General features: G+C 42.6%; 1 protein-coding gene across 1 annotated transcript in view; it reads left to right on the plus strand.

The window, feature by feature from the left end:
* NGF (nerve growth factor) overlaps positions 1-14,903 on the plus strand; it is an 80,532-nt gene extending 65,629 nt beyond the window's left edge. The window contains exons 2-3 of the mRNA XM_036767920.1: positions 3,099-3,238; positions 14,012-14,903. Of these exons, the coding sequence (XP_036623815.1) occupies positions 14,024-14,740 (717 nt within the window). The 5' untranslated portion in view covers positions 3,099-3,238; positions 14,012-14,023 and the 3' untranslated portion in view covers positions 14,741-14,903. The remainder of the gene's footprint in view (positions 1-3,098; positions 3,239-14,011) is intronic.
* Positions 14,904-15,243: the final 340 nt, after the last annotated feature.

Below are 15,243 nucleotides of genomic sequence, written 5' to 3' on the forward strand. Positions count from 1 at the left end.
AGCACTTTGCATATATTATCCTATTTGATCCTTATGATAACCATGTAAGGTAGGCTCTATTATTATCTCCCCTTTACAGACAAGGAAACTGAGACCTAAGTGAGATTAAGTGATTTGACCAGAGTCACAAAAAGCCAGTGTGTCAAACGTAGTTTTTCCTGACTCCAGGTTCAGCCGTCTATCTGCTACACTGCCCCATTTCTATAGCACTCTGCTGTTTTCAAAGCCCTTTGATGTCCATCCGTAGACTTTAGGGTTAAACTGGATTTTAGAGGTCCTCTAGTCCAAACCCATCATTTTACAGATGAGGAAAGGAAGTCCCCAAGAGGTTAAGTAACTTGCCTGAGGTTACACAGTTAATAAGTTCAAACCGCTATAGGATATAGGAGAAGGGATCAAAGAAACTTAAACTGAGTCTACAGTCTGGTACAGCAAGAGGTGTCGGATGCCTTGACAAAAGAGGATGTTAGTATTTAGAGTAGTCATCATAATCTTGACCTGGACCCTGGATGCCAGGAGGCTTGTCATAGATACAGTCACCATGATGGAAAATGGCATCTCCATCCAGGGAAAAAACTATGGAGTTGGAATGCAGAGTGAAGCAGACTCTTTTCTCTTTTCTTTTGTTTTGTTTTCTTTCTCATGGTTTCTCCCATTCATTACAATTCTTCTTTGCAACATGACAAATGTGAAAATGTGTTTAATAGGAATGTATGTGTAGAACCCATATCGGATTGCATGCCATCTTGGGGAGGGAGCAGGGAGAGAGGGGGAGAAAATTTAAAACTTATGAAAGTGAATGTTGAAAACTGAAAATAAATAGTAAAAAAAAAGAAAAGAGAAAGAAAAAAAATAGATGCAGAGTCACTCTGGAGTAGCCAGGTGATCAGCCCCTCCACCCCTTGTGTCCCTCACAGATTGTATATCCCTTCCCCTCTCCAAGCAGTCAAGTCAGAGAGGTAGGAGGCACAGCTAGAATTAATCTATGCTTCAGAAAATACCTCCACAGCTTAGAGTTGAAATTCCAAGCAGAAGGAGAATCTTGACTCTATTAGCTGGAAGAGAGAGTGAGGCCAATGACTTTGCACAACTCTGCTTCATTTCAATCCAATTCATTGGCACGTTAGCACCCTCATGATGTCATTGGTCCTCTTTGAAAATGAAGGATGGACAACTTAAACCAACAAGAGAGGCCAAGATGCCAGGCATAGAATGGGATGCAGAAATGATGACAACTGACATTTGTAGAAAATTTGATGGTCTAAAAAGCGCTTAATACCCATTATCTTATCTGCTCCTCATGATCAGCCATGGGAAGTAATTATTACAGGTATTTGTGGTCCTCATTTTATAAATGAAGGAACTGAAGAGAGGTTAAGTGATGTGCTAGTGGTCACACGTCTCCTGGGTGTCAGAGGCTGGCATTGACCCAGGTCCCGCTCTGAGTCTAATGCTTTTTCTCACTATATTATCCTGCCTTGGATTCAGCTTTACTGCATTGCAATCGACAAGGTCAGGTTTGGAGTTGGGAAAATGGCAGCCCACTGAAGGAACTTACTGAGTGGAGGGGTGGGAGAGTGGGGGCGGGGGGGAGTGATTTTATCAGGTTTCACCAACATGAGCGCCGAATGAGGAACTGGTTGAGTTTTTCCCTGTCCCACTATGACTGCCCATGTCCTCTTTCCCTTGAGTAGATAAGTCCTGCTCATTTCTCTCATACATCCCCAGAGCATGCCTCCCTCCAGAAACCAAGCTCTGACTTGGAACCGTTTGAATTCAGTCTTTCCCCATGAGCATCTGACTCTCTAACGACTGCCAGATAAATGTTCCCTCTAGGGCTAAAACCTAATTAAGAGTCAGAGGTGCTTTCAGTCATTTCTTGAGGCCAAACCAAATTTCATAGCTTGAAGCAGGAAAGGGGAGGGGCATTCCCAGTATTTTTTATTAGAGGATATTCAATTCTTCCGTTTTCTCATCCATAAAATGGAGACAGTAGCTCTCATACCACTTACCTTACTGTAGACTTGTTGTAAGGAAAGCACCATAGAGATGGGGTGTTACTTCCAAGGGAGAAAATTATTATAGTACATGGACAAAGCCTCTTCCAATCCTTTTTGTTAATTCTTGTGTGTTAGCATTGGAAAAATATGTATCCAGAAGGTTTCCTGAGGGCAGGGGGAAAAGATTAATCCCCCAAATGAGGCTAGGTAAAGATGGAAGATACAGGATAGGAGCAATCATTGTCAGTTCTGGGTGAGAAAGAATGCCATGATAGTATCTTCCCATCTTCCACCCCTCATTCAAATCTTTAATAATTGTTTGAGGGGCAAGAGGAGGATAAAGAAATTCTATCCCATTCCAGTGCTAAAAACTTAAAGACTAAATGATACCCCTCCCCCCTTCAGCCATTTTCTTCTCTCCCTCTATCTCTAGATTCCTAAAAGTTGAACTATGGTCTGGTTCTCTGAGATTTCTGTCATATTTTCATAAAAACTTTACCCTTATCTCTCAAATACTTGCATTTTTAAATTTACTGTTGATTGCTCATCTGACTTTTCTTCAAAGCACTGACTTGTTCTGAATCGTCAGGGCATTTTTTTTTTCAGTTTGATTTACCCTCATTATACTGTTCCAAAGTTGGCTCTATTTCTGCAAATGTGTAGCATACAAAATGATTTTCATTTTTGTCATCTGATAAGGGTGCCTCTGTCTGCAGTCACATGAAGCTGTTGTTGGATTTGAAGTCGCTTTGTTGGGTATAAAAGTAGTCATGGACCATGCCCAAGAACAAACCAGAGGAATTAATCCTGGCACAAGGGTCATAGACTAACCCTTCTTCCAAAGGACATTGCCTAAGCCAATCCACAGTCTACAGGATAGAGTTTCTGGGAGCAAAAGAACAATTGTTCCTTCTTTTCTCTTATACCCACCCACAGAAAAATAAAAAAGTTACAGGTAATATCACAGGCCACCAGGTAAATTTCCAATTGTCCTTTGGGGACAATCTTACCTTATTTGGAGCTTTGAGAATACCAGGGATTCCTACTTCTGATTCTAATGAGATATTATTTCTGATGTGGGTGATGTTTCTCCTCCAGAGTCCTGGACCGAGGCTCCACTGGCCCTTTGCTGTGCAGTCTGGGGGATTGGATGGCATGCTGGACCCAAATGCAGCTCAGTGTCTGGACCCAATAAAAGCTTTCCCCGTGGAGCAGCTTTCCGTCCAGGCCACACTGAGGTAAGAGCTTATGTGATCATCCAAACACCACCAGCATCTTGCATTGCAGGAAAGTGACCCAGAAGGTGACTGGACTGTGAAAAGAAATATTTTTGAGCTCCAGTGCTGTTTAGCATGGGCCTGGATTATGAACTTGACATGAGAGGATTTGTCAGTATTAATGAACACATGCACACAGAGGTCTCCAAACCTATCTGGGAAAAGATTTCCCTAAAGGGCCTTCCTCCTGACTCCATCTCTCCCAGCATCACAGGGATCTGAGCCATCCCACCTTTAAGCTTCTAGCCCACTGGCATGGTGTCTGAATTCAGGGCATTTTCTTCTCAAATGACCCACTAGCAAAATTCACATTCATTCAAAGCTGACTTTGGCTCCTTTGAGGTCATTTAGCTTTATTTCACCTAGACCCCTCCCTGGATTTCCCTTCACTCATCTCAGGAATTGTAGACTGATATCATAGATTCTTTTTCCATTAATTCAATGAATACACATGTGTTCTGGGGATGACCAACAGAGCTGGAGGTGCCCAAGGGCATACAAACTGGGCATTTGTGCCACCTGTGCTGACTTCCCAGGCATGTAAATGCTCTTCTCAGAGACCATTTAGGCTAGATCTACATTGGGCCCAATATTTGGGTGTCAGCAGAAAAAAAAATCAGTTAGCTAAATATTTTCCATCTATCTAAATATTTATGTGGCATCACTGGGACAAAGCACACAGAGTACTTGGCTGAGTTTTCATCTGGATATTGAAGGCTACATAGGCATACCCATACTCCTGTCAATTACTAGGTTTTTTAATAGGGGTATTGAGTTAGGTCTTCTTCCTATGGAAGGAGCACATCCTGCATATCAGACCTCCCAATAAATCCTAAAAGAGGAGAAGCAATGGTAACTCTGGGCTTTACTCTATTCTCCCCTTCACTGTTCTAATATCAGATACCTGGGATGCTGCTACACAAAGCATAGCCTAGTAGAATGCACAGCATATTGGACCTCGGGGAGCCACAGCTCAAGCCGTACATCTACAACTAACTAGCTAGGCAACCTTAGCAAGTCCCTCCTTCCCTTAACCTACTGTTCCTCATCTCTGATGTGATGGGGTTGGATGACATAACCTCCCAGAGCCCTTCCAGCTCAAACATGCTATCATTCATGTTAAGGGGAGCCTTAGAACTGTTCTCATTGACCATTGGGAAGTCTGTGGAATTATCTACTCTCCAAGGGAGTTTGTTTCATTGAGCTGAAGAAAGTGGCCAGCTCTCCTTCAGAAAAGGGGCCAAATGAAGTGAAAGAAAGAAAGAGAAAGAAAGAAAGGAGAAGGAGAGAGGAAGGAAAGAAAGGGAAGGGAAGGAAGGAAAAGGAAGAAAGAGAGAAAGAAAAGAAAGGAGTGAAGGGAGAGAGGAAGGAAGGAAGGAAAGAAAGGAGAAATGCCTTTGAGCCTTTCTAAGAATGGAGGAAGAGAAATGATAGGTAGCAAAACAGAAAAAGAGGAAGAGAAGACATGGGAGAAAGAGGAAGAAAAATCTTCATTTAGCAGCAAAAATTTCCTCTTCCTCTAAACACATAGTCTTTCTGGTTCCTTAGTCCAGTCTGTGATCTGAGAATCACTAGCATAGCTCTTGGCTCCTAGCAGAAATTCTTACTCCCTTCTGTAGCTCCCTCCCATTAATCTTCTTTGCCAAGTCTTTTGGTGCCATTGGTTCCACAAGGCCTGTTCAAATATGTGGGCCAGTTGCCTAGTTCCATCCAGCTCTTGCATTACCCAGTCAGGTAAGGTGGATTTTGGACAGGAATCTATAGTAGGGTATTTTTTTTTGGCCAGTTCTCTTTGACCAGGTGACTCATCAGAGAGTGCTGATTAAACTTACCAGTCTGCTACAAAGCTAGAGATATGGTACCCCTTCCAGACAGAATTATGGGCAGATGATATAAGAGGATAGAACCAGGCCAGTGGGGCATTCTGACCTGCCTCTTTACTTCTAGCCATTTTTCTTCCATTCCAGGGTGGGGCAAAATAAATAAAATATTTAATTCATAGAATCATAGCTCTGGAATTGGAGGGAGCTTCAGAGGCCATCTTTGCCAACTCTCACATTTTCCAGATAAGGAAACCAAGGCCCTCTCTGGGTAAGTGGTTTCTTTAAGGTCTCAGAAGGTCTCTGGAAGAAAGTGGCTAGCTCTCCTTTAGAAAAGAGGCCAAATGAAGTGTGTGTGTGTGAGAGAGAGAGAGAGAGAGAGAGAAAGAAAGGAAGAAAGAGGTAGGATTTGAACCCAGGTCTGACTCCAGGGGCAGCAAGGTGATGCATTAGATAGAGTACCAGACCTAGAGTCAAGAAGATTCATTTTCCTGAGTTCAAATCTGGCTTCAGACATTTACTACCTGTGTGACCCTATTTGCCTCAGTTTCCTCATCTGTAAAATGAGCTAGAGAAGGAAATGGCAAAGCACTCCAGTATCTTTGCCAAGAAAACCCCAGCTGGGGTCACGAAGAGTCAGACATGACTGAATAAAATGACTGATTTCTGACCCCAGAGCCAGTCCTGAATGTGGTCATTCACCCAAGCTGCCTCTCCCACAGCTAGGCCATGGTAGCACTCAGGTTGGTTGGTGGAGCAGAATGCAGGATCATCATTGGCTCAGCATTTTGTTTTTCTTTAAATAAACAAACAAACATATATGGCCCCCTCCATTGTTCACCACTAACCAAAGAGATAATGTTTCTTTTTTCAACCATAATTACTGAATGATATCACTGGAATAAAGGGCATAGACTTTAAAAAAAAAAGAATCTTTTGGAATTGTAGAAGGAAAAAAGAGAGAGAAAACAAGATCTAATGGACAATGCCCCTATCTCCAGATTAATTTTTCTTATCCCAACTTTTAAGAAAAGTATATAAGAAGAAAAAAATTTCTCTCTTCTCTACCCCCCTACCCCTCCCCCGGTAAGAAACATACTCAGGACATTTCAAAGTGTCAAAACTTTCTAACTTCATACATGTTTCTGTTATGGTTATATGTCATCAAATTCTAAATTTTAGCGTGTCTACCTGGATTACTTATTTTCCATTAAGTTATATAGAGAGATATGCATATATAATGTTACATATAATATATATTTATAATTATGTATAATTATCTGAATTATCTATATAAAGCACCAAATGGGTGTGTGTATAAACAGCTAGCCAGGTTCTAGTACATAGTACTAAGCACTTGGAGCTATATGTAGATATGTTCAATAAAGACCAGACCTGTAGAATATACTGCTGGCAAGGAAATGCCTCTTTAAGACTCTGAGATCATTGAAGTGGAAAGAGCCCCTATCCATGGCCAAGTACAATGCTCTCATTTTACACGTGAGGAAACTAAACCCCACAGAGGTTAAAGACCTCTCTTAAGGTCACGAGACAAGTCAGGGTCAGAGCCACTAACTTGATCACTGAGTTGAGTTGAAGTGAATTGGATTGAATCCTTGACAAAGGGGATTGGGAGGAATAGAATAAAGCTAAATGAGCTGTCTGGACCTCTTAAGAGTTTCAAGTTTCTGCCTGTCAAGACCGATCAAAGCTGATGAGTGTAAAACCAAACTGATGATGGGTTTCATTGCTTTTCTCTGTACATGTTATTCCTCTGACGAAAATATGATGCAAGAAGTTAGGTGGAGTCCAGTGGTTGGAGTACCAGACTGAGAGTAAGGAAGACCTGAGTCCCAGACCTGCCTCAGTCATCTTCTAGGCTACGTGACTCTGAACAAATTTTGTTTAACCTCTCACAGCCTCAGTTGACTCATCTGTAATATGGGGATAATAATAGCACCTACTTTACAGAGTTATTATGAAGATGAAATGAGATGGCATGTAGGGTACTTTGCAACAAACACTATATAAATATTAGTGATTAATTAGTGATAAATATTAGTGATAATTATTAAAGCTGGGGAAGGAGATCTAGATCCTAGGATCCCAAGGTCAGTTTCCACTGAATGTGACTCATAGAAGGAAGGTAAGGAAGAGGAGCATAAGGAATAATACACAAAACTCCAGGGTCTGGAAAATCCACTAACTAGACATTAACATCCCCAAGTTATTCACTGGAATTCCATCTCCAGGTCAACAAGGGAGCCAAGAAAATAGAGAAAAGCAGGTTAGGAGTTCCACAGTGCCACTGCCTCTTTCTCTGCCTGCCAAAGTTCACACAGTATCTCAGGGTTGGAAGGATCCCAGAGATCATCTAGTTTAAATTCATTCCTGGCCTGGGACACCCCCTGTCCAACATTCAGACTTTGCTCAAAGACTTCCCACTTGTAGGATTTTTTTTTCTTACTAAAGTCTGAAATTTGACACATGGGATTGCAAAATTAAAGCCTAACAGTTGGCAATGAAGTCCAACCACTTCATTTTACAGGTGAGGAAATGGAGACCCATTGCAGTAAGCAAGTGATTTGCTCAGGGTCACACAGCAGGTAAATGTCTAAGGCAAGATTTGAACCTAGAGCTTCCTGAGCCCACTGATCTATCCACTATACCACACTGCCCCTTTGCTATTTCCACCCATTGCTGATAGCTCTGCCCTCTGGAGACAAACAGAAGTGGTTGAATCCCTATCCCATGTAAAAATCATTCATATACTTGAAGACAGTGACCTAGACACTTGCTGGTAAATGTTTAACAACCAGCTTTGGGAGGAAGGGGAATTATGTGCACAACACACACATTTAATCTGCACTGTTAACTTTTTCCCCATCACTTTCTTAAGTCTAGACAATCAACAAAACATCTAGCCCCAATTTATAATGTTTGTGGATTTTGTGGTGTCAATGCTCATACTTAAAATTTAATAGTGGGCTCTTTCTTTTTTAAAAATAATATTTTATTTTCCCCCAATGACATATAAAATAATTTTTAACATTTTTCTTAATTTTGACTTCCAAATTTTCTTCCTCCCTTCTCTCCCCTTACCTGAGATAGTTAGCAATCTGATATAGGTTAGACATGTGCAATCATGTAAAACATATTTCCACATTAATCATTTTGTGGAAGAAAACTCAAAAAGGAAGAGAAAGAAAGAGAGAGCAGGAAGGAAGAGAGGGAGGGAGGGAGTTTCCATCTGTATTCAGACACCATCAGTTCTTCCTTTGGAGGCAGATAGCATTTTTCATCTTGAGTCCTTTGGGGCTGTCTCGGATCATTGTATTGCTGAGAATAGCCAAATCATTCACAGTTGATCCTTATACAATATTGCTGTTACTATGTACGATGCTCTTCTGGTTCTTCTCACTTCACTCTGCATCAGTTCATGTAAGTCTTTCCAAGTTTTTAATAATGGGCTCCTTCGAGCCAGTATGAGCTGGCTCTAGCACACCCCTGAGCTACTCCATCCTAAGACTTCTCTTCCCCAAATTAAACATCTCTAATTCCTTCGACTGATTTTCATACAGTAGGAACTCAGTCCTTTCACCATCTCCATTATCATACTCTATATCATGAGGTCTTAACTTGGGGTCCATCGAGAGATTTCAGGGGGTCTGGGAGTGAAAATTTACATATTTATGTTCACAAAATTGGTTTCCTTTCTATTCCTATGTGTTTCATTTTATGCATTTAAAAATGTGATTGTAAGGAAGGGTCCATAGGCTTCACAAGACTGCCAAAGGGATCCATGATATAAAAAATGATGAATAACCCCTGCTCCAAATGCTGTCCATTTTGCCAAAGTCTTTTTTTAAACATGTGATGCCCAGAACTGAGCATGGCACTCCAGACCGTACTCCGGTATCTCAAGACCAAATCAGACTTATTTGAAGAATGACAGCAAAGAAGGTAAAGGATATCTGGTTGGAATGTTGGCTTCCCTAACATCTACACAAGTTACCAAAGATGAAAGTCTGTGTCTTGTACAGATTGTGTGCACCTACAGGGTCATACAGGGCCACTGTCATATTTGCAAATATCCAGGGCCCATCTGGAAGCCACCCTACCCCATTCACCAGTTACATCACTATGTGCCCCATAGGTGTTTTTAGGGTACAATCATTACAACATTATTATTTACAGCTCTGATGAAATCTGAAAGAAATCAGACTAACTAAAAGAAATCAGGAAGTGATTTATTTTAGCCCCTAATCCTACCTCCCATTCTTTGAGTGATTTGAAGATTACTTATTGAGCACCTACCACAAGGAGGATCCTGTGCCAGGCCTTGTAAGATGGCTTTAAAGCTGGATACCTGGGGTTCTAATTTTGATTCTGCTATTTCTACCTTGTGACCTCAGGCACTGACATGGAACCTCCCTAATCTCAGGCTCCTTATGGAAAATGAGGGGGTTGAACCAAAGGGCCTCTGGGGCTCCTTCTAGCTCTTAATCTATTATTCTATGAATAAGCTATGATCCCTGCCCTCCAGGACATTATATTTTTGTAGGGGAAAGAAGATGTGGTTAGAGATACCTATAATAATGACCACAAAAACAGTGGAGATCTCTAATTTCATGAGTGTGGATGCATCTTCTGTGGACAGTTTGCACCCCTCCCCCATCACCATGCCCTTAAAAAATGATCTTTGTGACTTGCTGTAGCAAAAAAAAAAAAAAAATTCCACCATCCGGTGTCCAGGTCCCTAGGGATGAGTCTGTCTGTGTTTAGTGAGCTGACCTTTGGATTGTAGACGCACAGTCTGTTCCTGGGCGAAAACCCAACTTCTTTCAAGCTTCATAGGAACTACTAGGGTTTGTTCTCCACTGAAACAGCCCCTAAGATCCCAAGGTCATCTCCATTCCTAAGAGCAATGCAGCAGCAGGAGCCTAACTAAGACAATATATGAGAGGTTGCTGGGTGTCATAGAGAATGGAATGTAGGAAGGCAGGAAGACCTGAGTTGAAATACTGCCTCATACACTTAGTAGCTGTATGACCCAGAGTCAGTCACTGATACTCTCTACTTCAGTTTCTTCATCTGTAAAATGGGGGTAATAATAATACTTAACTTTCAGGGCTCTTGTAAGGATTAAACAAGGTAATATATGTGAAGGATTTTGCAAACAGAAAAGTGATGTATAAATGTTAGCTATTACTATTGTCAGATGCCGTAAGATAATACTATTGATGGGGCATTTTCAGGTTTACTAAGTGATTTCCTCACAACAATCCCGGGAGGGTGGTATCAAAAGTGTCTTACACATGAGATGCATGTGGATTTTCAGGGGTTAAGTAACTCACCCATAGTCACCAAGTTAGTAAAGATGGAAGTCGTGATACAGGAACAAAGTTGAATCCAGAGGGAAATTTCAGTGCCCTGCCATTTCAGTACATGATCTGATACATTAACAAGTTCAGTTGACACCTAAAAGCCTGCATGAACTAAGCTGAGTCAGAAGTTGTAAAGAAACAGCTCCAGACAAGAAGAAGAAGAATGGGATCCAGTCCCACGTGGCTTGACACATTAACAAGGTCTATTGACACCCAAAAGCCAGAGAGCTGAGCTGGATCAGAAGGATGTAAAGAAACAACCCCAAACAAGAAAAGGAATGGGATCCAGTCCCACATGGAGATTTTCTCATGCCATTCACATCCCAGAACTGTTGCATTGGCCCCCTTCCTGCCTCATCAACTTCTTTCTGGAGGGTGTGATGAAGAATATCTTGGTGGATTTGAGCCCTGAGTGAAAAGGCAGAGACATGGGTTTTTGACTGAAATGGGAAGAATCTGAGTATTTAGAGGAGGCAGGGGGCAGCTGAGGCCAGGGAAAGTATGCCCAGCAGCACCCAGAAGAGCAAGGACCCAGGGTTTACCCAATCCTATTTCTGTCTCCATAGCATCTGCCCCCTCCACAGGAAGCCCTCAAGCTCAGCTGATATGTTCATACGTAAAATTGGTTAATCTTCCCAATAAAGAGCTCACAACTGCTCTGAATGCAGCATAATGTTCACTCTGGTCAGGAGGGGGATGGATTGCATCCTCTTTGTCACTGATAAATGGAAATAATTACTGACTTGTGAAGGGCAGGGTAGTGCACTGGAAAGAACAGCAGGGGGTCTGAATTGTCCCCTTGACTCTGGCGCTCACTCCATCTGAATGTGGCCTCAGGCGAGATACTTCATTTCTCCATGTGTCAGCTCCTTCATCTTTCAGAGAGGAATAATAACCCCTCACCTCCCTACCACCGAGGCAAGTAGGGTTGGAAGATGTCAGGTCTGTTGTTGAGGGGATTCCCTATTCAGGTATGGGCTGGATAGGCTGTCCTAGGAGGGCCCTTCCAACTCAGTTTCTGTGACTATTCAAATAAGAAAATCAATGTAAAAAGTAGAGAGTTAAAACACTTGTAAGTGAGACAGATTCAGAGTGAGAGGATCTTTGATTATCCCGTCTCAGTCACCTACATGACCCTGGCCAAGACACTCTTCTCTGCAGACCTCTGTTTCCACACCTGTAAAAGGAGCAGGGTTGACTTTGCATGACCTCTACGTTCCCTTCCATCTCTAAATCTATGATGCTATGATTTTCATCTCTGAGCTGGGTTTAGATTGGTGATAGAGTGAACTGAACCTGAGACTATAGCTCAGGAAGGCAGTTATGGTAGGGATAGAAGCTGGTTCTTGGGATGTTCACCAAGCAAGGAGCCCTGTTGCTTTGGAGGAGGAGTGGATATGTGTCTCTGAAGCCTGTGGCTGCTTCAATTCTGCAATCTAGTGTGTAGCTTTAACTCAAGGGCTCTTAACCTGGGGTCCATGTATAGATTTCAGGGGCAGGCCATGTCTATGAACTTGGATATTATTTTCACTAGCCTCTAACTGATGTTGAGCATTTCCTTCTATCATGAATGTAGGCACCAAATGGTTTTCCCAAGCAGGGGTTAGTAGGCTTCACCAGATTGCTAAAGGAGTCCATGACTCCCCTCCCCAAAGAATAAGAACCCATGTTCTACCTTGAGAGTGACAGGAAGGAGGATACTTATAGAACCAATGACCTTTTCCACCTCCCACCAGGGCTTTGCAGCCCTGATGCAAAATGAGGCCAGGGACCTAGAGATAGGCAGGCAAAAGAGGCATTGTCACATCCCCAGCTCGAGGCTGTGGGAAAATGGTCAGGTTTCCTCCCTGAACATAAAGGTTCTGACTCTGTAAGATACACACATGTCTGCAGGGGGCAGACTTAGCAGGCAAGGCAAGTATTAACTGCCTAGAACCAAACAGGAAAGTAGGAGATAGGAAGGGACATCTTTTTAGGTTTTGTGGCTCTTTTTTTTAAAAAAAATAAATGTACCTTTTTTGCCACCAGAAAACTCCTCTCTCCATAGCAGATAATATTTATTTTGTCATAAGCTGAAATGGACATGTGATAGTGAAGGCCCAAAGCCTCCAGTGAAGAATTGGGGGAAGATGGATTATGCAAGTTCCGGTCTTTGCCCAGGGAACACCCAAGCCATGTCCCAGCTATGGCAATGAATGCTCTGAACACAAGCAGCACAAACCCAAAACAACCCAATCTGGTGACCCTAGTTGTCTAAGACCTTTTATTGCTCTGTGAGAAGAGTGCTAAAAACACAGCCTACAAGCCACAAAAATGTCCCTGATGCCTCCTTCTGCCCCGACCACCAGTACCACCCCTTGTTCCCATCATGACCCACAGTAGACCTTGGCATGGCCAAAAACTTGGGATACACAAGAATACAAAGTTTGGGTAAAACTCTTGCTTCTTACATAATCTAATACAATTTGACAAGCCTTTATTAAGAGTCAACAATATGAAAGGCGCTGTACTAGGCTCTAGGAAAACAAAAACAAGACTAAAACAAAGCCAGTCCTTGCAGTCAAATTTGCCTCAGATAAACTGTTGTGAACCTGGGCAAATCTCTGAACGTCATTTTCCTCATCTATTAATTAGGGATAAAAATTGCACCTCCATCACATTTGAGGATCAAATGAAGTAATGTTTGTGATGCTCCTTGCAAACCTAAGCATTATTCAAATAGCAACTTTTATTGTTAGAAGTAAATAAATTCAAAATATAAAATAAAGTATGCAAATTAAAAATAAACTAAATAAAACTGAGAAAGAAGTATACACAGCAAAATTTGGAGAAGGAGTTCTTAACCTAGGGTCTGTGAACTTTTTTATAACTGTATTTCAATATAATCAATTACCTTTTGGATCCCATATCAAAATATATGGACATTCTGAGAAGATATCCAAAGGCTTACTAGACTGTCAAAAAGGTCCATGATATACACAACAATAAAACTATTAAAAATGCCTGGTCTAGAGGCAGCCAGATGGTGCAATGGATAGAGAACTAGACTTAGAGTCAGGAAGATCTGAGTTTGAATCCTACCCCAGACACTAGCTGTGTGACCCTGGGCAAGTATTTAACTTCCCTCTGACTCAGTTTCCTCACCTGTAAAGTGGGAATAATAAAAGCATGGGGTTGTGAAGACGAAAAGAAAGTGAAATAGTAATTGTGAAGTGCTTCGCCACTATATAAATGCTAGCTGTTCTTACTAGAGAGATCGGGATGGATTTCTGTATAGGAGACCGCATGTAAACTGAGGCTTGAAGGAGGCAGGAACTGGAGGTGAGAATGACATTCATCCTAGATGCAGAGGCACAGAGGGATAACATGAACTGGGGACTTTGGAGAATAGTAAGGACATACTAGAAAAGGGCAAAGATGCAGGTCACCCTACGGGCTACTGGGACAATGTTCTTTTGGAAGAGATGGATCCTGCTGAAAAGGTAACTCAGGGCCACCTCTGGTAACCTGTTTTTGTTCCATTCCAGGTGCACAGAGTGATGTCCATGTTGTTCTACGCTCTGATCACAGCTTTTTTGATCGGCATACAGGCAACACCCCAGACGGAAGACAATGGTACAGCAGGGCACTCCATCCCCCAACCCCACCGGACTAAACCCCCACACGACCCTGACACAGCTCACCGCACAACCCACAGCGCCCCAGCTGGGACAGTAGGTAGCAGGGCAGCCGGGCAGACTCTTAACGTCACTGTGGACCCCAAGATTTTTAAAAAGAGGCGGCTGCGTTCACCCCGGGTGCTGTTTAGCACTCAGCCCCCACCCGTCATTGCGGATGCTCAGGACGTGGACTTTGCTGATGACTCTGCCCCCCTCAACCGGACTCACCGGGGCAAGAGGTCGGCCCACCCTGTCTTCCACCGGGGCGAGTTCTCGGTGTGCGACAGCGTTAGCGTGTGGGTCGGGGACAAGAACACCGCGACTGACATCAAGGGTAAGGAGGTGACCGTGCTCGCAGAGGTCAACATCAACAACAACGTCTTCAAACAGTATTTTTTCGAGACAAAGTGCAGGGACCCCAAACCCGTCTCCAGCGGGTGCCGAGGCATTGACTCCAAGCACTGGAACTCCTACTGTACCACCACACATACCTTCGTCAAGGCCCTGACCATGGAGGGCAAGCAGGCGGCTTGGCGCTTCATCCGGATCGACACTGCCTGCGTGTGCGTGCTCAGCAGGAAGACTGGGAGACCCTGACGTGGCCGGAGCGAGCCCTTGGTCCCCTGCCCTCCAACACTCTCCTAGGCCCCTCCCTACCTCAGTCTGTAAATTATTTTAAATTATAAGGATTGCATGGTGTATTTATAGTTTATACAGTTAAAAAAAAACATTATTTATTAAACTTTTTGGAAACATCCTATGCTTCAGTCCCTTCAGTCACCTTCCTGTATCCAACTGGGTTTCCCTGAGGTAGGTTATCAATGCCAGTGATTTCTGATTTTCTGTTTTCTAATCCTTAATTCACATCTCCCAAGAATTCACTCCAATCCCCCTCCCCCATTAATCATTACGGGCAACACAAAATAACTTTAGGTATCAGCCTAAGAAAATATTAATTAGGAAGAAAATCTTCATTCTTTCATGTGACCACATGTAAAAATCAAATAGCCTGAGGTTTTTGGATTTTCATACATACAAAGCCACCAGATGGATAACTGCAACTTTACTGTAATATGTCTGACTTTCTACATAACATGTAG

This window comes from Trichosurus vulpecula, chromosome 7 (genome assembly GCF_011100635.1).
Source record: "Trichosurus vulpecula isolate mTriVul1 chromosome 7, mTriVul1.pri, whole genome shotgun sequence".
Classification (NCBI taxonomy): Eukaryota; Metazoa; Chordata; class Mammalia; order Diprotodontia; family Phalangeridae; genus Trichosurus; species Trichosurus vulpecula.